General features: G+C 36.0%; 1 protein-coding gene and 1 long non-coding RNA gene across 2 annotated transcripts; one reads left to right on the forward strand and one right to left on the reverse strand.

Moving 5' to 3' along the window:
• Nucleotides 1-339: 339 nt before the first annotated feature.
• LOC115989541 (non-specific lipid-transfer protein 1-like) lies at nucleotides 340-1197 on the reverse strand. Its single transcript, XM_031113297.1, has 2 exons — nucleotides 682-1197; nucleotides 340-586 (listed from the first exon to the last, which is right to left on the reverse strand). Exons 1-2 carry the CDS (start codon nucleotides 1125-1127, stop codon nucleotides 577-579), a joined length of 456 nt encoding a protein of 151 aa, XP_030969157.1. The 5' UTR covers nucleotides 1128-1197; the 3' UTR covers nucleotides 340-576.
• Nucleotides 1198-12905: 11708 nt separating this feature from the next.
• Nucleotides 12906-15346, forward strand: LOC115984551. The gene is made up of 3 exons (XR_004090544.1): nucleotides 12906-13120; nucleotides 14055-14121; nucleotides 15045-15346. It is a non-coding gene; the product is annotated as an uncharacterized LOC115984551 (long non-coding RNA).
• Nucleotides 15347-26343: the final 10997 nt, after the last annotated feature.

Raw genomic sequence — 26343 nt, forward strand, 5'->3', positions numbered from 1 at the left:
TTATCACAAAAAAAGTTTCTATTGACTAGAAAAAAAAAAAAAAAAAGTTTTTTGGAAAATATTTTCCTGCCATACAAATTGAGCAGTCATAAGTATTATTAATATTTAATATACACTCTACCCGAATGGATTTCCACAACGGAGCTACCAAACGCAGCCTTAAGCCAGCCAATTATTTTATTGGTTGAAAATGATTCTTTGTCTCTCTTTTGGATAACAAATCTTCGCTCTCTTGCGTGCACACTTCTAACAAAGATTTCCAGAGATTCAATCATGTTGGCATGGGCATTGTTATTCCAAAAAACTTAATTCTCATGGAGCACAAAGTAACACAAAGAATGCAACGTAGAAATAAGTTATATATATTGATACTTTTTGTAAGTTCAAATTTTTTTTTTGAGAATCTTGTAAGTTCAATTGGTTGTATTAAACTCTGCAATCCGTATACAATATCAATATGTCAATATGACATGATTTCTTAATAAATAAAAACGCAACAGCATTGTGCTTCAAACACGTGGACACTAGCTTTCATGGAGCTTTATTTTCATCCTTATAGAAGTGCATCCAATAGAATTAGTCCACCCTGCAAATCATAAAATTCATAAAATCAATTTATGTTAAATCAAGTATACTCATACTAGATGAAAAAAGAGTGAAAGATGGGCATAAGAAATTTACTTTGAACAGTCGGTGGTGGGTGTGATTTTGTAGGTACAAGTAGTGCCACAAGTCTCAGGTAGTGTTCCAACTAAGTCGTAGTTGATTCCTGGGATCCTTGAAATGCCATCCATGATGCAACTGCATGTGGCTCTGTGATCTTCTACGGTAGTGGAACCAGCATGGACAGCTTTAACTCCCTCACAACAAGCTTGTGGGACTGTCCCTCCAAAAATGGCATAGCTGATACATGGAGTCAGTAAGGTTGTCACCTCAGCGCATGTTATGCTTGCATCAACATGAGCAGAAAATACCAACATGCAGGCTAGTAGTACCGTTGTGAAGGACTTAGTAGAAACTGCTAGCTTTGCCATGGTAATAATGTTTAGCCTCTCTCTCTCACACACAAACAATGGTCCTAATTTCTTGCTGGGTTTAACTTTTGGGTCTGGATGCACATTCAACATGGCTCTCGGCCTTATATAGAGAGTGGCAACAATGGGGATGGGACCTTGGAGGCTTCGTCTGCTATCGTTTTGTCCAATGGCTGAGACAAGATATTTCCTTTATCAGGAATGTTCTTGGTAAGAAGCCAATGTTAGGAAAAGTTAGTTGGAAAAGGAGCAGTTCCGTGAGTTGATTATCTATACTATAAGTGGATGATGCCAAGGCAATCAACGTCCTGAAGATTGAAAGAGTAGCAGGAATGAACTATCATTAAGCAGCCTTGATTTGCGGGGGACTTTGATTTATGAGAAATGGGTCCTTTGAATGAAAGTATATATGCCTGAAAAGTTAATTTGACTTGGGCCTTTGTTCCTATCCTGATTCTTATAATCTTATTTCATTTAAAAAAAAACAAAACTTAGTCCAAACCAGTTTAAAACTATCTTTTAGATTGTGTTTGTGGCCAATCAAATTTGTAGCCAAACTTTGTTTAAAATAAGTCACTCCTAGCCAATGCATTAGCACTGCTCTTAGCTTACAGCTGGTACTATGGTAGCATTGCTCAATTTCAATGTTGCTAACGTTTATATTTGTCATTAATCATTATGGTTGTAGTCTTGTAGACTAACATTAATTGACCGAGTCCAACTAAAAAGGGTTCAAAATTTCAAATCCGACTAGTCGTATTTATGCTGCTCAAGCTGCATTTGGCAGTACATGCCATGCAAAGCCAATTATTTTCTGAAAAAATCTTGGACCTTTATGGACTATTGTTAGTTGTTTTGAACAGCCACATTATTTTGGAAGTATTGTACTTTGTTTATAATATTGTCATAGTTTGGGTGGTTGTTTTTTGTGTGTAGGTAGACAAGTGTTTTGTTAAATTCAAGATGATACTTTAGACATATGTTATGTATTGGTATATATATATATATATTTGAATCTATGGTTAATGTGTTAGTTTGGGCATTAGTTATTGTGGAATATTGATGATCAATAGGTCTATTTGATCTATCACAAGCTTATGTTAGTTATTGTGGTATTTTTCAGCAGGTTTATATAGTATTTTTAATATGAAAAAAACAATAATGATCGAGCAGGTTTTAGATGGTATTTGATTGCATGGCTTTGGTATTTAAGTGGGTTTTCATATTATGTTTGCATGGCTTTGGATTTTCAATATGCACTGTGATTTGCCTAGAAGAAGAAGAAAAAAAAAAAAAAAACTATAGCCACATTTTATAAATGTGGCTATAGCCAATTTAAAATAAATAAAAAAATATATATAACCATGTTTTTGAAACATGGCTTTAGGTCTCCTATAGCCGTTACAACCACAGCTAAAATAAGGTCTATAGATTTTTGGACCTATAGTCACGATGCATAGGCCACGTTTGAAAATGTGGCTATATATAGACCAAATGGACCTACAATCACGTTTTTAGGAGCTATAACCGCGTTTTTTGTAGTGATACTTTTCTTCCTAAAGTCTAACTCTCAACTCTCTTGCAGCAAATATTATATACTTTCTTATTTGCTGTCTTTATCTTCTCTGTCTAAGTAAGAGAAACTATTTATACCATAAAAATAATATTGAATTAATCTAAATGTCAAAATTAAAATGTGGTCTCAAGATACTGTGGTGTTGAGAACAAAATTGAGATGACTGTAGTCTTGGCATTGACTAACAATAATAATATCGAGACCAAGATAGTGATTTCTTCATCAACGAGAGAATAAATAATTATAATTATAATTATAATTATAATTTGGCATAAGCATGTGTAATATTGGAAATTATGATACATATAAGTCAGCAATTATGCTACGTGTGAGTTTGGTTCTATGCCACATAAGAAGATTAAAAATCTAACTCTTTATTGATGTTAATTGAGAGTTATAAATTTGTCACTAATATATTACACTTGACTCTAATAGGTTCACAATGACCATGATTGAAAGCGACAGGTTTGGTACCATTATTTTTTACGCTTCTGCTATCTCGTATAATGTTTGGTTTGTGGGGGAGGAGGTTTTGCATTGCCTTGGTCAAGCCCCTTGAAATTACATACAAAGATGAAGTTACATGCAAACAATGGATTAAAATAATTCTAATATTAACCATAATAGTAGCCGTGAAATTAATCATTACATTAAGGCTGCATTTGGCTCTATATAAATTCATTTCCGAGTGTAAAATGGATTCAGGGGAAAATATTTTCCAATAAGGAAAATTCAATGTGTTTGGTTGTGCCATGGAAAACAGGACAGAAAATGATTTCCAGTGTTTGGCTGCTGCAGGGGATAGTTTTACTGTATTCATTTTCCCATGTTTGGTTTGTTCAAAATTTTTTGGAAAATATGAAATGAACAGCAAATAAAAACCTACATTCCTGTAACAATCTACACAAATATTGTACTCGTCCACTTTAACAAGAACAAAGAGCATCCGATAATGTAGCATTCACCATTGGAGGTGAGCCTCTATGGTCTATAAAAATGATACCTACATGTGGTATCTGAACAGTACACATGTGCCCTACATGCTTACACTGAACATAAATAATTTGGGTAACTGTATCATCCTAAGCACACAAAATACTAAATCCTACAGTCAAGGTACGTAACTGTTATCCCTTGGAGCATAACAGTCCACAAAATATACGTACTATCATCGTATGTCCAAGGTTAGAAATACATATATATCCTGCTTATACTAGCTGATGTTTACAGATAATACAATACTGTCACATATATGGTATAATTAGAGGTGAATACTAATATTACAGCATATTACCAACAACAAAAACTACCATCACAATCAACACCAAACAGAGTCATCAGAATTGAGTAAACAAATAACTATCCATCCAAAGCTTCCTTAACTTAGCATTCTTGGCCAGAAATCCCTTAGCTGCCTTCTTATTATCACATAGATGGTCAAAGGCAATTGTGAGCATATCTTCACTATACCCATCTGACGCCATGGCTCTCAGAGTAAAGACTGGTGTAATTAACAGGCCCTCGATTGATTTCTTTCAAGGCCATAACAATTTCCTTAAGTTGATCAGACATCAGTGAGAACACTATCATCACTAGGAGGTGCATGGCCTCTCTTATGGGACTTTGAAGTCGTGGACTCGGTAATGGATGATTCTACCACATTCTTCCCCTTGTCCCCTTTATCCACCACACCCTCCTTGCCATTGTCGGCCACATTCCTATTGTCATTACCATTCTCTTACTAGGTGTCAAGATCAACATATGACTTAGCAAAGTTGCCTGTGGCCATATCCTTACCCACTATAAGGGCCAACTTATAGTACATCTCTATCATTTTGTTCAAAAACTCGGCATGCTTATAATGCGCCTGTAAGGGAGAAAAGAAAATTTAACATTCACTTCAATAATCAAAATTGACTCATATAGATGCCATATTCACTTATATAATCAATATTTACTAACATAACTCAGTATACATTGCAGAGCATCGAAACAAGACTATATTAAAAAAATATTGTTGGAAGCCATACCATAACTTCCTCCTGATAAGTCTTGGCGTCGCATGTGATCATCTTGAGGTTGTCGTCCCATCCAAATCCACTCTTCTTTTAAAGAGTTTGGATGGTGTTCCACATAGTCCTCAACGTACGCAGCTAGTTCTCCCCAAATGAAAAGTAGCACTCTACCCCAAACTGAGCAGATATAGTGAGAGTAACATTTAATAATTACTGTGCATATGAATAACAAATCAAACACACATACAACCATGCTTATTTGAGGAAAAAACGCATTAACTTCAATGAACCTACAAATGTGCTCAAAAAACGAAACAACTATTAGAAATAACAATGTAATACTGAAAATAATTATCCTTACACCACTACAAGTCTATAGTAAATATATTGTCCTTACACAACATATAGTTATAATTCTCAGTGTCATCAATCATAGAAAAATACATTATATATTACAACTATAGAAGTTTGAATCACACATATTTAAAGTACTACTTTCCACTCCTGGTATAATCAGACCACATGGCTTGGCATATCTCATCTCTCTTAATATTCCACACTTTACTTTCTTCAGTGGAGTCTCGACATGAACGTGTTTCTAGTTCTCCACCGCTAGACTCTACTAGGTTCATTGCAGCTTCCATAATATAGTCAGTAGGATCAACTCCTATAATGTGATTATGAATCACACATCATGCTAACACTACTTCCACTTGGGTTTCAAAAGACCAAAATGGTACTCCATCCAATACTCGAAAACGTTTCTTCAACACTCCAAACCCTCGCTCAATGGTAGTTCCAAGGATGAATGACGGAGGTTGAACAATTCATGTTCATTCTCAAGAGGACGATCACTAAACTCTTTCAAGTGATATCGAACACTCCGATAAGGTGACAAAATTCCATTTATTACCATACGCAGCATCACCAAGATAATATTTACCTACATATATTGAAAAATAGAATGAAATCACTACTATTCTTTAGTAAAACGAACAAAATTTATTAAAACTAATAAACCCAAAAGGTAAAGTAATCCTATAATACCTTCGGGAATTGAAAATCCCATTGGCCTAGCGAATCCATCATTTAACACATGCGAATCATGTGCACTGCCTTCCCATCCAGCAAATACATAAGTGAACTTTGATAGCTAACACATTTTGAGTGGTTCTAGTTTTTGAGACCACGAAACCTTCCTTGTATTTTAGGTGGCACAAATGCACGAACATGTGTACCATCTATTGCTCCAACACAATCCTAATTTTCGACAGATATAATGATTTAAAAAATACACAAATCGCAATATTTACCTTAAAATATAGACATAACCTTCTGCTATCCCTTATCTCTAGGGGTGTATCTTCGCTAGGCAGTCTTATTAGAACTCTATATAATTTCAGGATCGCCTTAAGGACAACCCTGAAATATCTATGAACAGTCTTAGTCGATCTATGGAACCAACTACCAATTACGCAGAACCTCATATTATATAACCAATTATGTGTAAGAAAATTAGCACTTGCTCCCTAGCGGACATGTGAACAGTTGACCGTATATGGTCCCCCTTAGTGAGGATGTCACATAACTGGTGGAAAGCTATAGGCTTCATCCCAATTTGACTTACACAATGTCTCTCACTTCATGCAGAATACTATTTATGTAATGCTCTCTTTCAGCTGTATGATTAACATTAGGTCCCTAAGCAGTCGTCTACGTTGCAATTTCCTTAACAATGCAACCTCCACAAGGAACACAGAAATAATTTACATTCAGATTACAATGGCCTTTACAGAGGACGGTAGGGGTCTGGTTCCTTGTTGACAAATGTTTAAGAGAGTAGGGGGCCTAGTTGACAAATGTCAAAGTGAGTAGGGGCCCGGTTCCCTGATTATCTTCATCTTTGGCAGATGAAGATAAGGTGACATGCTTGAAGACGTTTCTGGGAACTTCCTTGGAACCATTCTTCATCAATGTCAGCATCGATATCTAGATCATGGTTATGGTAGTAAAGGTCATCATATCCCATAAGAGGATTGAGCATTTCCCAATGATCTTCATGTGGCCACTGTTGTCTATAGATTTCTGGATCAGTTGGTACTATTTTAGATAAGATTCCTTTATTAAGGGATTCTGTCATTGTGAGAGCATGGTAACAAGATACCCAAGAGGTGTCCATGTGTATGTGGAGAGTGCTATTTGGATTATTGACCCAATGTATCTCTGCAATGTGAAAGATTCCTTCTGTACGGACATCACTTTTGGAATTGAGTTTAGCAATTAAACACGCTATCAACCAACACAACATCATAATCTCTAACACAATTAGTATATACAACCATGCTTAATTTTTGTTAAACCATCCAATTTCACATAAATATCATAACAAGCCCAATTCAAGACCAATGGAAAAACACAACCAATGTAGCAGTGTGTCCACAGTATTCACAAGCTGGCATATACATTTACCAAAACATCCAAATTACATTGATAGCTGAGCCAAAATTGGGAATTAACACTGTTTGCCAAATAATATAATTAGTAGGCACTGTTTTCAAACTATATTTCATACTAACATCTCGAGTCTAAAAGGCTTGATTTAGGGCCTATAAATCGAGTCTTTGAGGGTCAGTTTTCATGTTCTAATCAAGTCTGAGTTGGCCCTTTTCCATGTGATGTCTACCTGGAAATCGAGTCTTAGAGACTCGATTTCTATCTCACCCTTAAATGCTCGATTTATGTTCATACCTACATCCCACGTGGATTCCAGCTGGATATCGAGCCTTAGAGACTTGGTTTTTAAAAAGAGTAATCGAGTCTTAGAGACTCGATTTTCAATCTTTGGTCCACAAGCTTCCATGTGGTTAGGGCAACTACTGACCTTAGTCCTCATAATGTGGGTCTGGGGTCTCTCTGTTTTTTCCTCCAAAAAACCCAGCAGCTCTCTCTTCCTCTCTCACTCTCTCTCTCTCACTCTTATACAAAACTCACCCCCATTACAAAACTTCAAATCAAACTCACCCTCCATATTTTCACATCCTCATGTCAAGTAAGGTTTCTCACTCTCTCTAGTTGTTAGTTACATATATATGTATTGTTAGGTTTTTTTATGGGTATGTATATCATGACTTTTTTTTTTGTTTGGTTTGATGTTGTTCTTTATATTTTTGATAGAATGATTTGAAGGTTTGTAATGTGGTGAGTTATGTGTTTAGTTTTTTTTTTTTGGTTTGAGTATGATTAATGGTTTTTTTTTAGAAACAAATGATAATGATTGAGTTTGAGTGTGTTTGTATGTGATAGGGTGAGTATATGCATATGATGTAACAATTTGCTAGGCTTTTATAAAAGTAAAAAATATTGTAGATATATATTTGTATTGTTAGGGATTTTATCATGACTATTTTTGTTGTTTGGTTTAATATTTTTCTTTATTTTTTTGTTAGAATGAGTTGAAATTTTGTAATGGGGGTGAGTTTTGTCTTTAGTTTTTTTATTTGTTTGAGTACAAAATGATAATGATTGAGTGTGTTTGTATGTGATGTGGGGTGAGTATATGCAAATGTGGGGTGTGTTTGTAGATGCATATGATGTAAGAAGTTGTAATTTTTGTACTTTGAGTAGATAAAATGGTTTTGTAATTGATGTTAAATGAAAGAGATAAAATATATCACTAACATATTACACTTGACTCTAATAGGTTCACAATCTCTGAAAAATATTGATATAAATGTATTCTACGGTGGACCCCTTCTCAATCCTGATGAGATTGACGGAATCCCATTTAAAGGGCCGGGTATCAAATGCTATTACATGATGATACATCGTAAGTTGAAGACGTTATATGATTTGAAGATGAAAATAATGGAAGAATTGAATTTGAACCCTACTTGTTATGACATAAAGATTATTTATCGTTACCCACAAGAAGTCCTTTATGAACGGATAAATTAGGGTATATGGCGATCAAAGAAGACTAACATGTAAAGATCATATTTAATAGAATCCATAAAATGCCTAAAGTAAATGCTGCTGAGTTGTACGTAAGTTCGGAGCCGCTTGTAGAAGTTGATGCCGAGGAGGTGCAAAAAACAACTACATCTTTACAATTTACAACCCTAGATGATGGATGCACTACAATGGAAGGCTATACAATGGAAGATTATACACTCCCATCTCAAGATCATGTTGCCAATACTAGTGAAACATTCCAACCTTAAGAGACACATTTAAGGGAGAAAGACGAAGACGAAGATCATGTTGCGAATGATGGTGAAAATCTTGATGATATGGATGAGTACAAAGAGAGGATTGAGCGAGGCGACTTTGACAGGAATGTGGATGACCATGAACTTGTTCCTAATTTTGCAGAGGAAAATATGGAGTACCATGATGAAGGTGATGCGGACGATGATATTGGCGTCCAGCATGATACAAATATGACCACTGCCTACACACCTCCTGCCGAGTCATTCTATGCAAACACTTGGGAAAATATCACGTCTTCAAATACCATTTGTTTCTACTTGGGAAGATGGGATGTATTTTAGTAAAGGGTTGACTTTTGCAAATAAAGAGGCGGTGAAGCGTGCATTGATAATATACGCCACAAAGGAGAATAAAAATTTTACAATCCGGAGGTCGACCAAATCCAAATTGTGCGCCGCATGCATTAACACCAACTGTAGGTGGTACGTTGGCATTCATGAAGGCTAAATTTAATGGTTTATGGATTGTTACATCTTATGTGGGTCCACACAATTGTATACCCTTTGGCCTGTGAAGAAACGATAAAATGATGGATTCTAATTTTGTTGCATCAGAAAATGTGGGAAAATTACGACAGGATCACACTGCTCATATTGATTAGCTCTGGGAGATCATACATACTAAGTATAATCATAAGCTTTCTTACTATAAGGTATGAGACGCAAAACAAAAGGCAATTGCTAAGATATTTGAGGATTGGTAGGAGTCTTACCAAAGGTTGCGAAAGTTGTTGTTGGCATACTTAGATCAGGATTCGGGTACTCAGTACAACTATTACACAATACCTAGGAACGTACCTGGTACTACGTTATTGCGCTATGTATTTTGGGCATTCGCTCCATGCATTGCTGCATTCAGATATTGCAAGCCAGTGATCAATATTGATGGGACTCATTTGTATGGTAAATATCGAGGGGTGTTGATGATTGCAATGGCAATCGATGCTAACCAAAAGATTTTGTCTCTCGCCTTTGCTGTTTTGGACAAGGAGTCAGGGCCTAGTTGGGGGTGGTTTTAGAGTGTCTCAGAATTTCGATAGGGCATGTGATACCTCAAGAGGGCATTTGCATTATTTCTGACCAACATAAAGGAATCAAATACACCATTGCAGAGTGGCCTAGAGGTGATGACAGAAGCTTACGAGTATTTCACCGATATTGCCTTCGACATGTTGCTAGCAACTTCAACACACACTTTAATGAACCGACTCTAAAGACATTGGTCTTGAAAGCTAGATATGCGACTCATGAAGCTAAATTTGAGTCCATAATGCAAATCATTAAGGATGTTGAGATTAATGCACTGAGGAAGGTAGACCATGATGATGACCATCTTGATCGCTATATGCCATACACATATCTAATGAGTGAGGATCTGGACAAATGGACACAATCACATGATGATGGAAGACGTTACAGGGCAATGACAACCAATATCTCTGAGTGCTTTAATGGGGCACTTAAAGGCGCCCGCGATTTGCCCATTGCTACAATGGTTGAGTTCACTTGGTGCAAATTTGTTGCATATTTCCATGATCGATATAAAGAAATTACTTCTGATCTCTCTTGAGGTAAGGTGTGAAGTGATTATACAATGGGGATCTATACAAAAAATTTGCAAAAAATTTTAAGACACACTTTGAGGGCATTTAATCATGAAACTGGTGTATATCAAGTGGTTACCCTGTACAATGACCATAGAGGTGGAGGGGGAAACCACAGTCATGAAGTGCATGTAGTTGCTAGAACATGTGGTTGTGGAAAGTGGCAAAACATTAAGATCCCTTGTTCACATGCAATTAAAGTTCTTCAGCATCTGCACCTCGATGTGACCAGCTATATTGACCCATGTTACAGTTTGGACAACACCATTCATACACATGCACATCAATTTGTCATGCCAAAGTCAGAGTCATTATGGAGGGACGTTCGTGGACCACGGTGGGTGCCTGACCCAGATCTGTTGTGGGCCAAAGGTCGTCCTGTGAAGCCAAGAATAAGGAATGAAATGGATGGGGTACGGCGAGAACGGGGAAGCCGGAGAGAAGATTCGGACTTAAGGGAGATTCAACCAAGGCAGCGATGCAGAGTGTGTCATGAAGAGGGGCATAACCACAGAAAATGTCCCAATTCCCATGGGGCTTCGACAAGCGGTAATACTACAAACTAGGCAAGTGTTGTCGCTGTTTTTATATAATATGCTCAGAATTTCATTTGCTTTTTGTTCTTTACATTTGGGAACTAAAGACCATATTTTAATGTTTGTCAGGCGAACGGAGACTCGATTTTGGAATGGCATTGTACATGGGAGTTGTGGTTATCTTCGGTATGGACAAGTGCTAGGCGACTATGTAGACTATATTGTATCGATTCAGTTGTTATTTTGTTTATTGCCGAGTTGTTGTAATTGAACTATTCTCTATCCATTGTACTCATTACATTAGTTGCATTGTGCAGCTTTTTATTGCAATTGATTGGCTAGATATCACTAGGGTGGCTGATCTGAATTTTCTTATCCTTCATGGTCTATTTTTTTATGTTTTTTGTGTGCCTCATGTAGTGGTTAAATCTATCTGGTTCGTAGCTAAGAGTGCAACTATAATATTTGTGAATAGTAACTGGTTTAATCTAGTTTTTTTCATCTGATGCACTCTCCCTTTGATTGGTATCAAATATATATATATATATATTATGCTCGTATCTAGTTGTTTACTACTGGTTTACTGTTGCAGGTGGGGGAAGAAAAAATTATATTCCCAGTGCTATGTGTTGTGAATTTGGATTACTACTGCAAGTGGGGGAAGAAAAAAAAATTCCCAGTGGAAATTGAGTCTCTTAAACTCGATTTCTATTTGGGTGGCATGATGGTAAATAACTGTCAATATAAGTCGAGTTTCAAAGGCTTGATTTATACTGGATTATTTACGAGTAAGCCACTGCAATGTAAATTGAGTGTTTGAGACTCAATTTCCACTGGGAATTTTTCTAGTGGCAGTTGGCTGTAAATAATTTTAAACTCTTGGCCTAGCGTACTCGTTGCTAGTGAACTCGAGTACTAATGGAAATCGAGTGTCTAATACTCGAGTTCCATTGGATTTTTTTTTTCCCAATTTCAGAACTCTATTTGAAACTAACAAAACTATGAAATTTAACATGTACCTATCTATCTTAAACTTCAATGTTTAATTTGAAACTTCTAGAATTAAATAGAAGTGAAAGATTTTAAAATTGTAAGATTTATTTTGAAACCAAACAACCTTAAATCATAGGATTTAAAATACAATTTATTAAAAATAAAACCAACCAAACTACCTAGACAATTGGGACATGCATTTATTACTTGACAGATCACACAAGCTTAGAAACTAGAATAACAATTACAAATAACGGCACATATTGTACATAAAGAAACACTAAGGCCCCAACACATGAGATCAGAACATAAGGAGGGATGTGTAATAGACATATCATTAATAAAAGTATACACAAGTTGAAAGCATTTATCTAATGGCATTGCTTTCAAACCTTGGAAAAATGTTACACTCCAGCAAGCTCACCTCACTAAACTTTTATGTCTTTTGTTGCAACATAATTAAGTTTACAAAATTTTATAAAAAAAAAAAAAAAAAGGAGTCAGCTACTATAAATTTACCAAATTTTATAAATTGATGGCTAGATCATCTTGGACTACTAGAAGTATCAATTTGTCCTATATTTGTTATAAATAGCATGCACGTAACACCCCAACCTAATTTCATAATTAACTTTATGGGTTTATATGCATGTCGTTATTTTAATTACTTTTAAGTGCATGAACCTTTGATATTGTGATATTATAGAACATTTATGCCCTTTTAATGTGATGGGTATAACTTTATAAAGGTAAGGATATATATATGTGTGTGTGTAAAATAATATTATTCTTTGTAGAAAAGTGTGAATGCAAAGAAAAAAAAAAGTGTGAATGCAAAGAAAAAAAAAAAGTTGAAAAGTGGGTGGGATATTTTCTTCCCTAGCATCCCACATACCCCACCCCTAAAGTCAAATTCCCTTATCTTCTTTGCTGCACCAGAAAACACTCGCTCATCTTCCTTTACTTTTTCTTTTCTTCTTCCTTTGCTCTATCTGGCAGCACCTCTCTTTCACCCTCTCACCAAAATCATAAACAACTCTCTTTAAGAAGCAATTAAGAGCCTAACACTAAGATTTCATCTTCAAAGTGTGTGGGTAAGTAAATTAAACCTCATTTGATTTTGGTTATGTTAATAGTATAATTGTTTTGTGTGTTTCTACTTCTTTATCCTCTATTCTGATTTTAGAAGCTAAACTTGTGATTCTGTTTTAGTTACTTGAAATATTGATGATATTGTGGTCTATTGAATGCTTATTAGGGTATTTTAATATGTATACTATAGGTATAAAAATATCCAAATGAAATTAAGACCTATTGTTATTTGTTGATGATTTTGTAAGAATATGTACTGAAGCTGTCTTTGTGACAGATTTTATGTTTACAACAAGAAAAATATGTGTTAAATCATATTCTGTGAATTAGGATGCTAGGAGTAGTTTTTATGAATTCTAAGATACACATGGTTGTTATAGAAGTGGTCTCACAGCATTTGGATGAATATAAAAATAATGGTTTTATTTGTAAGTTGCAAGAAATTCTGTCAGGACAGATTTGAGTATACTGTCTTTTGTGATTTTTAATAAATCATGGGTTAATGATTTGACTCCGAAATTTTTATGGTTTATACTGGACATACAGGGGAGTAGTTATGTAAAATTTCATGACAATTGGAGGTGTTTGGACAGCCCGTTTGTATTTTACAAATGGAGCATATGCTGCTGGAATGAGCAGTGAACAACATATGCTACACCCGACTTTGTGGATTTAATTCTCAAGTTAGGGTGTATGTTTTGAGCTATAATTTAATACACTTATCCTTTGGTATGTTTGAAGCATATATAAATTTTATGGATTGGTTTCTCTATGGTTTGGCTGCAAAATATGTTTGATGATTGTATCATATGTTTTGGGGAACTTTATGTGATGGGAATTAAGATTTTCTTGAGTTTGAGAGTTAGGTTGTGATTGAGGTATAAGTTTATATATTAGGAAGAGTTTGTCAGTAATAATTTTTGTTTTTTCGTTTAGGTGGCGAGAACGAGAACACGGACACTTGAGCTCCTCATGTACAATCTCTCGCGCCTTTTGTTATCAGGTAAGGGACTTGTGATGTGTGCTTTTAATAAGTATAAAAATTATCTCGAAAACTATTATGCATTAAAATTTGTTGATTAGAGATATTACATATAAGCATGATTTAAGTAAAATATATGTTCGTAAGTTGTTCAATCTTATATATATGATAATTTTAGCATATTAATGCTAGTACCTAAATCACGAACATAATATTTCAGAATGAAGTGGATATGCTACTATTATGAAATAATTATGTAAAAGCATAGCTATTAGAAAAATATAGCGTCCGGGTTATTCCATTTTTATGATCTGAACTCAGCTAGTAGGGGTTATAGTACTGGCATTTCCATGGAAATTTTGATTGGCCATTAAAAGTGGGACTGGCTCTGTTGTACTCGCCCTTGTTGGTAACAGCCAACTTGTGGAGCATGTCAACCTACCCCCATGGTTGAAAGTATGTATTATGATATGATTCCGGAATTACCTGGCATTGTGGGGAATGTTGGATGCCTGGCACTCTGTGCTGGAAGCCTCCCAAAGTAGTGACAGACTTACAATTAGATTAACTAATATGTATTATAAATGAGGTATAAAGCTATTTGAAAATTATAAGAAAAGTAAGATGATAAGAAAGGTGTATTGAATGTGTTATAAATCTGATGAGAAGTTATGATAAAGTATTTGATAGTCTGTTCAAAAATAAGATTACTGAATTATATTCAAGTTCCTTATTATGCCATTTTATTTATTATATGAAAGAAAAATGAAGTATTCTCATCTGAAAGTTCTTAAGTTATTTTTAAGAACAATATGAACAGTATGAAGGCTATTTTATCAAATCTGGCATATCCATAAACTATTTGATTTACATGCATTCTTATTAAAGGCCCAAGGAGTTTTAAAACCTTACTGGGCTTCACAGCTCACCCTATTATATTTCAGTGTACAGGTTCTTCCTGGAAGCAACGAGAGTATTAGAGGTGGCAAGAATTCTGTGTTTTCTTGTTTGTTAGAATGTAGAGTTTTGTTGTATAGAAGGAATCAAGATGTACTTGATCCTTTGAGCACAGATGTAATTCGGTATCTTAGTTGTTCTAAACCCCAGTTGTATGTCTTTGGGGTTAGGTTTGTAATAAGAGTTTTGCTAAACTTTTAGCTATGTAATATTTACATGAATACCTTAAGTTTCAGCCAGGTGGTATTTTTCCAAGTTTGAAGGAAATGAAATTTTAGGGTTGCCATCATTTTTGTATATAATGGCTTTTATGTAAGAAATTAAGCAGGAATTCAAGAAACAATTCTTGATAAGTACCTTTAGTTAGGGTTGGTTCGTGTTAATATTGAGGTAAACTTGATATTAACATGCCGGTCATGCTCTAAACTCTAAATTACAGGTTTGGGTCGTGACAACGCATCTCCATTTCTAGTGTTTTTCCTTGCCAACCCCACTCAATAGTTGGAATGGGTGATAGCTTAAGAAATGACTGTGAGGTGGGTGGATGGATGTCAGACCCAAGACATGGATGTGGAGTGGATGGAGGGATGGTGGGCTAGGAGATGGATGTGGGGTGGGTGAAGGGATGGTGGGGCTAGGGGATGGATGTGGGGTGGATGGAGAGGGATTAGGGGTAGGGACAACCCGAGGGGTAGCAATAGGCAGACAAGAGCCACGTTCGGCAGGAGCTATGCTCGTGCTTGGCCTCTCAGTAGTGCTTGGCCTCTCAGTAGTCGGTGCCACAAGAGTAGCTGCCTCCTCATTCGGGGCCTCAGGGATAGGAGGTTGTACATGACCAATATCCTGAACTGCCTTCAGGACATCAGTAATGTCCTTATAGTCCTCCGTGCCCACTGGGTGACACCTCAACAAACGGATGTATCCTTCAATCTACACATGGAAAAACGATCATATTAGTAATGCAATACCAAATCAACAAATGAAAAATGTGAAATTACAATTGTGTTTGGAAGTTAACTTGTTTCATATAGTTGGAGTACAGTGCTGAATTTGAAGTAATCTTTTATTCTGTCCAACTTCTAAGTGCTATAAATCAAAATAAAATGATTCTTTATCTTACAGTATCCAATAGCCACAAACTATTTATTTGTATAAATGATCAAGCTTACACATAAAGTGGGCATTCTAAAATATTTATCCAAAACAAATCAACTGATGAAATGCTTCCCTTCAGTGTACTCTTAGCATCTCTACCTACCAATTTTGAACAAACTATACTCAAGGTATCTTAAGTTTCTTAAAAAACTCATTCTAGGATTAAATTGATGCAAGCATCCTCTAATTTATGATCTAAAGTAAAAACAACAAATTTCAAAATCCATCACAGCATTTGTAATTTAACATCCAGTAGCAATCCACAACAACTACAATATATGACTTGCTGAAATAAAGTTTTTACCATTAGAATCAATTTCGCGCCGTACGGATCGATGAACCTCCGAGTTACCTTATGGAACCAGTCGAAGTACTCATGCTGTGGAGGCATATCACCAAGCACTACTTCACAACGCCGTTGAAGGCGATTACCCCACTTGACGATATACCCAGCATGTCTCCGCGTCTAATCGACACTGACCTTCCCCCTCAAATCAATTTGGTGAAGCATTGTATCTGTGTTAGCAGCACGGCGAATTTCTTGGATCATCCCAAATTGACGAACGATATGATCCGGTGTATGTTTCTCTACTAGGTGGAAACATACAAGCGGCACCGTAGCTGTCCACACTGTCCTCCCTGCAACGTACCTCGTCGAAAGGTCATCTAAATCAGCTTCATACGGCTGCCACACCACCTACAACAGCCAAAAAACAAGTAGGCAACACATTAGACAACAATACTTCAAAGTTCACCAAATCTATATCTTGCTCCTAAACATGTAAAACAAGGCATTTTGATACCTGACCTGGCAACATTAAAGCTATTTGCTCGCGATACCTGTCCCTGAAGATGTGGGCGGGCTTGTTTTTCTTGTTTGGGACCTACAACCACCTACAATCAAGAACAAGGGATTAATATCTAGAACTTTCCTACTAAGATAATGTTATGATTAAAACTATAATGTAATCGCATATAACTACTAAGATAATCTTATAGATATTTACTCAATTAATAATATCACTAGAATAAGAAACAGTCCTTATAAAAAACATACAATCCACATGACAGTCACAAAATTAGAGTATATTAACGTAATCATATATATTGAACCTTTGTTTAAAATTTTTTAATGTTGACATAAATAATTCCTAAAAGCCTTTAAAATAAATAAATAGAATCAAGTTACATGATTGTGGGCTTAGGTAATGATCACATAATGTATATGACGTGTATGAGGTAAAGACTTACTTCAGGGACAGTGGACCACGCACTGGAGGACCATAAGCACCCATTGGTAGGCCATGCTCAACTACTGGGCACAAATAGAGGAACCTGGCCTATGCCTAATATTGGACCAACAACAAGCACCCACCAATCTGATTGGCTTTCTTATCGCTTGCCCTGCTTAACTCTCGGTATAACCATGCAAGGCAAGTACTTCCCCAGCTGTATCTTCGTGGGTTGCGAAGGTCTTCCAATTGCTGCACCTACATTAGATGCACCCTATCGCCAAATTTTTCCATGAAGATTGTGTCTCCCAGTAGCACTACGATGTAGCACTGTGTGTACTTATGTAGCTAATCCTCTTCAGCATTAGGCGGTAATGGATCGGCAACTTGCTCCAAAAGTTGTTTGATGAGAATCCTTTAGTCATTAAGTTGCTTTCTCTCATTATTTACATTTCGAAAGCCAAGGAAGTCCCGGCACACATTCTCCCATTCTTTCTGCGTGCTTCTTGTTATAGCCTTGCCATCAATAGGAAGCCCGAGAAGAACCTCCACATCCTACAATGTGATGGTGATCTCACCATGTGGCATGTGGAAGGTGTGAGTCTCAAGCCGTCATCGCTCCATTAAGGCCATTATCAGACCATGGTCAATCTCTCTACTCGGGATCCTGAGGAGTCCCTCCAAACCAAGTGCCTTAATGATGTCAACGACTTGGTCGTCCACCATTGGCTCTCGATTAGAGAAATCTTCACTACAACAACAGCAGGTAAGGGACCTTGAATCCTGCACAGAACAAAACCATGAATTAATATATGACAACAAGTGCATGTACATTGGTTAAATCTGTAGTGTTGTGTTTTACCTGCCTATTCCAAATAGCTTCAGATCGATGGTCAACCTGCTGTGTCAACACCAACTCGTCAATGGGTCCAGGCTGTGCATGGTCAATCTGTCCAGCATTTGAAGCAGCCATACTGCACAAGAATGATAAGCAGTTAGCATGTAATAGACATTATTGAAAACAAAAACAAAAACAATCTAACAAAGATTCTCAAAAAACAAAAAATTCAACAAAGTGGCAGTCATATGCCTAAAGAGAAATACACTTTACTCAACTTATCACCAGGAAACTAGAACAAAAGGTCATATTCTCCAAATTAATCATAAAAATATGGTAAGTAATCACCAGAAACCATGTTACTTTTCAGAAGGATTCACATTTTAATGGAATTGTAAACATTATTGAAAAATGCCTAGAAGAGCCTTGGCAATTGTTCTAGAAACCACCCAATCACCATTGGGTTGCCAAATATAATTGTCATATATAAGATAACATATATACGGCTGTAATGATGCAACCCATTACTTGGCATTCAATTCTAAGAAATATATATTACTCAAGAAATTTTATGACAAGAAAATTACATAAAATTTCCCATACATGTAGAAATGATATCAATATCATAGAAGTGAAAGAATTAGCCTTATTGGTAAAATCAATAGTACAACAATGAAGATCTAGTAGCAATATCATATTCTAGCCTATATATGCAAGACATGCCCAAACTGATTATGCAAGCCATAAAAGCAATGTTTGATTTGACAGCAGCATTAATTCATGCATTAAACATATAATCATGCTTGAGAGAAAGAAGCACAAAGATGGAGACAACAACGGAATTTAAACATAGCTATGTATTAACTTGTGAAACAAGTATTATTTCTTTAAAGAAAGAAGAAAAGAAAAAAAAAAGTCAAGCTTTTTTATATTTCATCAAATTATTCAAGCATGTAAATTTATCGTTCATTAGAATTTAATATCTAGGGGAGAAGCTGTTAGTTTTTATTTTTAGTAGTTATGGAGACAGGAATTTTGAACAAAGGTCAATGAGATTAATTAAAGTATACACAATAAACAATACCCACAATGAGTATAAATATAATATAAAAGGGTATTTTAGGACATTTGATTGGAATATAACTCCATTATATCATCAAATCATGTTATACCATATTGTAAATTACAGATTCATGGTTCTATTCATGTTTACCACCAAAACAGATGCATAGGAATGGTAATTCCATTACAAATTCTTATATATATAATTTTTTTTTTCTGATCAGTAAAATACTTCATTGAAAGAAAAAACTACTACAAAGGGGGTTACAACTTCTTATATTCCTTGCAATACTTATTCCTATTCCTAAGTAATCATTATCAGTGTATTGAACATGCCCTTAGTTTTTCTGATGCAACCAGCTGGTATCTCATGAATAGGTCATAGCATTTTAAATTTAATTCGTAAACTTAATGTACTGCACCCTAAACCTCTACTTATCCATCTAAATATCAAGAAACAACAACAACAACACAACGACAGAAACAAAAAAAATCAAATCAAATCAAGTTCTGACCACTATTCCTCGGGCCTTTTAGTTTCCACATGTTAAATTTTCTCAAACACGACAATCTCAACACAAAATAGAAAATTTTTCTCGCATTTTCTTGGGAACCAAACAGAGTAACACACAAAACAATAATTTTGGAACAAAAACCACAAACCCACATGAAAAAATCACACAATAAGAAAATCATACTTGAGAGAACTGAGTGAGAATAGAGACTGAGTGAGAGTGGAGAGAGGGATTAGAGCAAAGAGGCGTGAAAGTGAGAGAGGCGCGAGCATGAGAGAGTGTCTGTGTGAGGGTGGAGAGGCATGAGAGTGAGAGAGGCGCGAGCATGTGAGGGGGTCTGTGTGACGGTGGAGAGGGTGTGAGGGAGATGTGAGAGTGAGAGGGTGAGTGATAGAGGCGTGAGAGTGGAGAGTCTGTGTGAGACTAAGAGGGTGAGTGAGAGTGGAGAGAGGCGTTAGAGCAGAGAGGCATTTAATTTGAAAAAACCCTATATGAAATCAAGTCTTAGAGACTCGGTTTCTAGGTGGCTTCCACGTGGATCAACTACCAACCACGTCACATATAAATCGAATCTCTAAAACTCGATTTTCAGGTGGACGCCATGTGGAAAAAACGCCAAATCAGATGTGATCAATCCATGGAAACTGAGCCTCAAAGACTCGGTTTACAAGCCCTAAATTGAGTCTTTTAGACTCAAGATGTTAGTAATATATATATAGTTTGAAAACAGTACCTACTAATTATATTGTTTGGAAAACAAGGTTAATTTCCAATTTTGGCCTTGATAACTGGGTACCATCATTAATGCACATATTTTTCTCTATATATAATTTTAACACCAAACTACAATTATCAACATCCGAATAAATCAATAATTAAATAAATAAATGGATAATTAATAAATAAATAAGTAATTATATGAATATATATATATATATATATATATTTATATCGGATCCGAGAAGACAAGGTAAGAGGAGGTGTGGAAAATATGGGTTTTTGATGGGTTTAAGGGTGGATTTGGCTAGATGGGTTTGAGGGGATGTGGATCGGGTATTGTAGAGGGTGGGTTTGAGAGTAGAACTTCGTCGGCGACATTAGAGCCATGGATTAGAGATTTTGGAGAACGGTAGGGCTTCGTCAGTGTGAGGGAGAGTTATAGCTCTATGGATCGGGTACATGCATAGCTCGAGGTGGGCTTGGAGTGGTCGGAGGTGAGGTTGAGTGAGATGGAGAAGAAAAGGGAGAAAACTACGCAAAGGGGAAAATGGCAGTGCTACTAGTCGGAGTGTGGGGTGGAGCTCGGACTGGCATCAACGAATAGCCAAAGCTTTCTCTTTCTCTTTCTCTCGTTGGTGCTTGGGGTCAGGGGTGGAGCTGAGGTTTTGCTTTGAGTAGATAGTGAGAGGGGAGTATTCGGATTGTGTGAGAGGACTGTGTGAGGGGTGAGGAAATACGGAAATCAATTGAAGGTAAAATGAGGATTGAAATGATTTTACGGGTTGTGTAGCCAATTTCACAGTCAAACTGAATTCTATTTTCAATTTGACTGTATTTTCAAGTGGTGCCAAACACAGACCCTGGTGTAAATTGTTTTTGGATTTCAGTTTACCACTGAAATAAACGCAGCCTAAATTACTTGTCATACCATGAGCCTGGCTTTGTGCCAACCTATCCCATAAGCAGGTGCTCTTACTGTGCATTTTGATCAACCTTATAGGGGTGAGTGTAACCCTACGGCCTGCTCATTTTGCAGATGCACATTTGGCTATTCAACTTCGCTCCCAACAACTGAAAATCCTACAACTACAGGGGAGGATGATGTAGCAGATGATATGTGAGTGAGGTCCGTACTCATGGGGTCTATATGAAGTCCAGGAATGGGCATGAATGACATGGATTCAATATGGAGTGAGTCCATGGCCAAAGTAGGGCTAATAGAGTTGGTGGATGGGAGAGACCTATGGTCTATATGGCCAATGGTGTACGAGGGTGACTCAGTGTGCATGACAGGAGGAGTCTCGTTGAAATCAATATCGAGGTCAAAGGATGGAATTGGTGAAAGTAGTACCCATCAACAAAATCAATGCTTAGTTTCCAACTCCATTATCATCAAGCCCATGCAAAGCACTCTTACTTGAAAAACATTGTATTGTTTAAGGTCCTCTTCCAGACAACCTCTCATTGGATCATAGCTGGAATTTTCCTTTATCACCAACAGAATCATTTCTTTTCACCTCATTTTTTTTTTCTTTTTTGGTAAGTTTACACATGCACCAATGGGGGTTATACTCCACCCTTTCTTATGTATCATTTAAGCTAAAACTCATTCATTTTCTATATTTTATTTTCTCAATTAGTTAGAACAAAATATATATATATATATATATATGCAAAAACAAAACATCATGAGCAAAGTATTCATAATCACCATCTCTGATAATTTCTCAAAACATCATGACTAAAATGAGCAAAAATTCCTTGTAGAAAATCAAATGGAATTTGAACAATTAGATTCTACAAACATGTACACACTTGCATCGAAGAAGACATTCACATACATGTTAAAATTTAGCTTGTCCCACAAGCATTCTTGGTAAAATGTCTATTAAAATCTTCCACAATATCATAACAAGATAATTAACAAATTTTTATAATACAGGTAGCTCTCTTATTTCCTTAGAAAACCATAAGTTTGAATTGGCCAAAATGGGTAATTAACCATGATTTCCCAACTATTTAGTTAGTAGGCCCAGTTCCGAAACTATATTATTTAGTAACATCTCGAGTCTCAAAGACTCGATTTTGGGCTATAAATCGAGTCTTTGAGGCTCAGTTTTTATGTTGTCATCAGGTCTGACTTGGCATTTTTTCCCACGTGAAAATCGAGTTTTAGAGACTTGATTTATATATCGACCCTTATATCCTTGATTTGTATGTGACGTGTTCATCCACGTGGAAGCCAGCTGATCTGTGGGTGCCACCTGGAAACCGAGTCTCTGAGACTCGATTTCTAATAGGTTTTTTCAAAAATAAACCAAGTCTAACGCCTCTCTCCCTTTCACTCTCGCACATACCTCTCCACTCTCTGTCACTCACCCTTTCACTCTCCCTCTCATGCCTCCCTCACACCCTCTCCACCCTCTCACGCTCGCACCTTTCCACCCTCACACATACACCCTCTCACACTCGCGTGTCTCCACCCTCACACAGACACCCTCTCATGCTCACGCCTCTCTCACTCACCCTCTCCACTATCACTCAGTCTCCACTCTTAAGCACCCTCTCCACTCTCAGTCAGTTCTCTCAGGTATGATTTTCTTATTGTGTGATTTTTTCATGTGGGTTTGTGGTTTTTGTTCCAAAATTATGATTGATTTGATTGTTTTGTGTGTTACTCTGTTTGGTTCCCAAGAAAATGTGAGAAAAATTTTCTATTTTGTGTTGAGATTGTTGTGTTTGAGAAAATTTAACATGAGGAAATTAAGAGGAATGAGGAAACTTTGCACTGACAATGGTGAAATTCTAATTAAGAATGCCATTAGGCTAGTTTCGTTTAACCCTGAGAATAATCAGAACATTTTTGCTATTGAAGATGCACATTGGGCAGATTACACTACTAATTCTATGGAGAGTTTGGTTTTGCTTGATGAGGGTAAAAGTGTATCTGAATACAAAGTTAAAGAGAGGTGAAAGCATAATTGAACCCCTCCTCCCCCAAGTTAAAAAATTGCATATTGCACCCGAAAAACAAAAGGGAACAAAAATTGCATACTTCACCAGTATTGGCAGCATGATCTTGAGATGGGAGCGTATAACTTCCCATTGTATAGCCTTCCATTATAGTGCATCCATTATCTAGGGGTTGTAAATTGTAAAGATGTAGCTGTTTGTTGCACCTCCTCAGTATTAACTCCTGCAAGCGGCTCTAAACTTACGTACAACTCAGCAGCATTTATTTGGGGCATTTTATGGATCCTATTAAGCATGATCTTTACATGTTTGTCTTCTTTGATCGTCATGTACTAGTAATTTATCCATTCATGAAGGACTTCTTGTGTGTAACGATAAATAATCTTTATGTCATAACAAGCAAGGTTCAAATTCAATCCTTCCATTATTTTCTTCTTCAAATCATTTAACATCTTGGTCTTATGGCGTATCATCATGTACTTGCATTCAATACCCGGCCCTCTAAATGGGAATCCGTCAATCTCTCCAGGATTGACAAGGGGTCCACCATAGTATACATTTATATCAATATTCTTCAGAGATTGTGAACCAATTAGAGTCAAGTGTAATAATATGTTAGTGACATATTTTTATCTCTTTCATTTAATATCAATTTTGTCTCTTTTCTATCTACTCAAAGTTCAAAAATTAAAACTTGTCACCCCACGTTTGCATATACTCAGCCCACATCACGTACAAACACACAATCATTATCATTTCATACTCAAACAAAAAAAAATCTAAAGACAAAATTCACCCCCATTACAAAATTTCAAATCAGCTCTAACAAAAATATAAATAAAAATATCAAACCAAACAACAATACAATTATTAAAAACCTAACAATACAAATATACCAAGAATACATCTTAAATATATCAATCATTATTTCATACTCAAGCAAAAAAAATCAAAGACAAATATCAAACCAAACAACAAAAGAAATTCATGATACATACCAATGATAAAAACCTAACAATACTCAATGATTTTCATACTAAAGCAAATAAAATTAAAAAAAAAAAAAAAAACTAAAGAAAAATATCAAACCAAACAACAAAAGAAATTCATGATACATACCTGTGGGGCCAGAGAGTTTGTGACCCCAGCCCATTTCATGTTCTGGCCCAAGGCCTGCGCCGGGGAGGCACAGGGCCGAGGATGCATCACGAGAGTCATGGACGGCCTAAAGAAATGGCCGAGGACGAGCTCCTGCTTGGCATGCCATAAATACCCCTAAAAGGAAAAGTGATCACAATACGGGAACAGCACAAGTAAAAGGCTGCCAGAACTGTAATAAAGCATTCTGCACCTGACAGAGCCATGCTCTTAAACTTTTACAACCACCCCCTACCACTCCGGGTATAGGTTGATGGGACAAGTATCAGTTTTGGAAGAGTCGATCCTACACGTGGACGAAGGATAAGAAAAGCAGGCTAATATAAAAAAAGGAACAAGCAATCCAGGAAAGGGGCTGGGAAAAATGGCCAAAAACCAGAGCCTCCCAGCCCGCCTCCAGGAGAAAGACTCCTAGGGCGAACACAATTTAATTATGTATGAACACCACGGAAAACCACCGTCTTGTGACCAAGGTCTAGCTTTTCAAACCCACGCTCTATAAATGATATTGTTTGGGCCCTCTTTACGTGCGAGCCCAATATTATCTTGGGGTCGTTACGAATCGTGTCCTTACAATACCCATGATAAAAACCTAACAATACTCAATGATTTTCATACTCAAGCAAAAAATAAAAACCAAAGAAAAATATCAAACCACACAACAAAAGAAATTCATGATACATACCATTGATAAATTTATAAACTATATTTTCTGTTATTTTATTTTATTCTCAACTAAATAAATGAGTTTTTTATCCATCTATTTTTTGTCATCTTTTTAATATTTTTCATCCTTTAACCAAATAGAGCCTTAGGGAGAAAATTTGATATTTTTAAAAAGTCTTAATAATACTTAGTATTAGCTATCCTAAACCTTAGGTTCCTTTGTGTGTTTTATCCTAGATTTATTGTTAGATTAAGGTTCGTGACTTGCAAGTTGCAACATTTGTGGGTAATTGATTAAAGTTCGTGGCTTGCAATATTGTGGAAGCATTTTTTTTTTTTTGGTTAAATAGAAACCTCTAGTAGTAATTTATATGCATTGGTTGTCTAAAAAAAAAAAAAAAAATTGCAGACAACATTGGTTTTATAGTTTTTTTCATTTAACATTTTGTGACTAAATCAAGTATTGACAAACAATTCGAAAATTAACAACAACAACAACGAAAGACTTAGTCCCAAATAAAAGAAAAAAAAAAAAAAAACTCTACCAAGAAATTTATTTTATTACAAACTTACTATTTGAACTCAACAGCCAAAACTTACCAATTAATAAGACAGGAAAAAACTAAAAAAAATTTCTTTTTCTTTTCTTTTTTTTTTTCAATGCGGATAGTTTGTTGTTCTTAACAATTATTTTTTAGAACCCAACGTTTAAGTAGTTATTTAATACTTTTTTGCAAGAGACAGCTCTTATTTTTTGGAGGGGCCAACTATCAATTTTAAGGTCTAGTGTCTAAAAAATTTGCAAAATATATATACCTTATAAAGTTCTTTTAAAAATTTTGGCAAGTGTAGCTCTGCCCCCATAGAAAGAATATTAATGATGAGGTGAACAATTTTGAGGACAATGTTTTATCAAGGCCAACAACAATTCAAGAAACAACATAATTTTTAACCTTAAGATTTTCAA

Source organism: Quercus lobata, chromosome 1 (genome assembly GCF_001633185.2).
Source record: "Quercus lobata isolate SW786 chromosome 1, ValleyOak3.0 Primary Assembly, whole genome shotgun sequence".
In the NCBI taxonomy this organism is placed as follows: domain Eukaryota; kingdom Viridiplantae; phylum Streptophyta; class Magnoliopsida; order Fagales; family Fagaceae; genus Quercus; species Quercus lobata.

Bases quoted from the DNA above. Each gene is read 5' to 3' on its own strand.
- LOC115989541 (XM_031113297.1), bottom strand. From the start codon at position 1,127: ATGTTGAATGTGCATCCAGACCCAAAAGTTAAACCCAGCAAGAAATTA.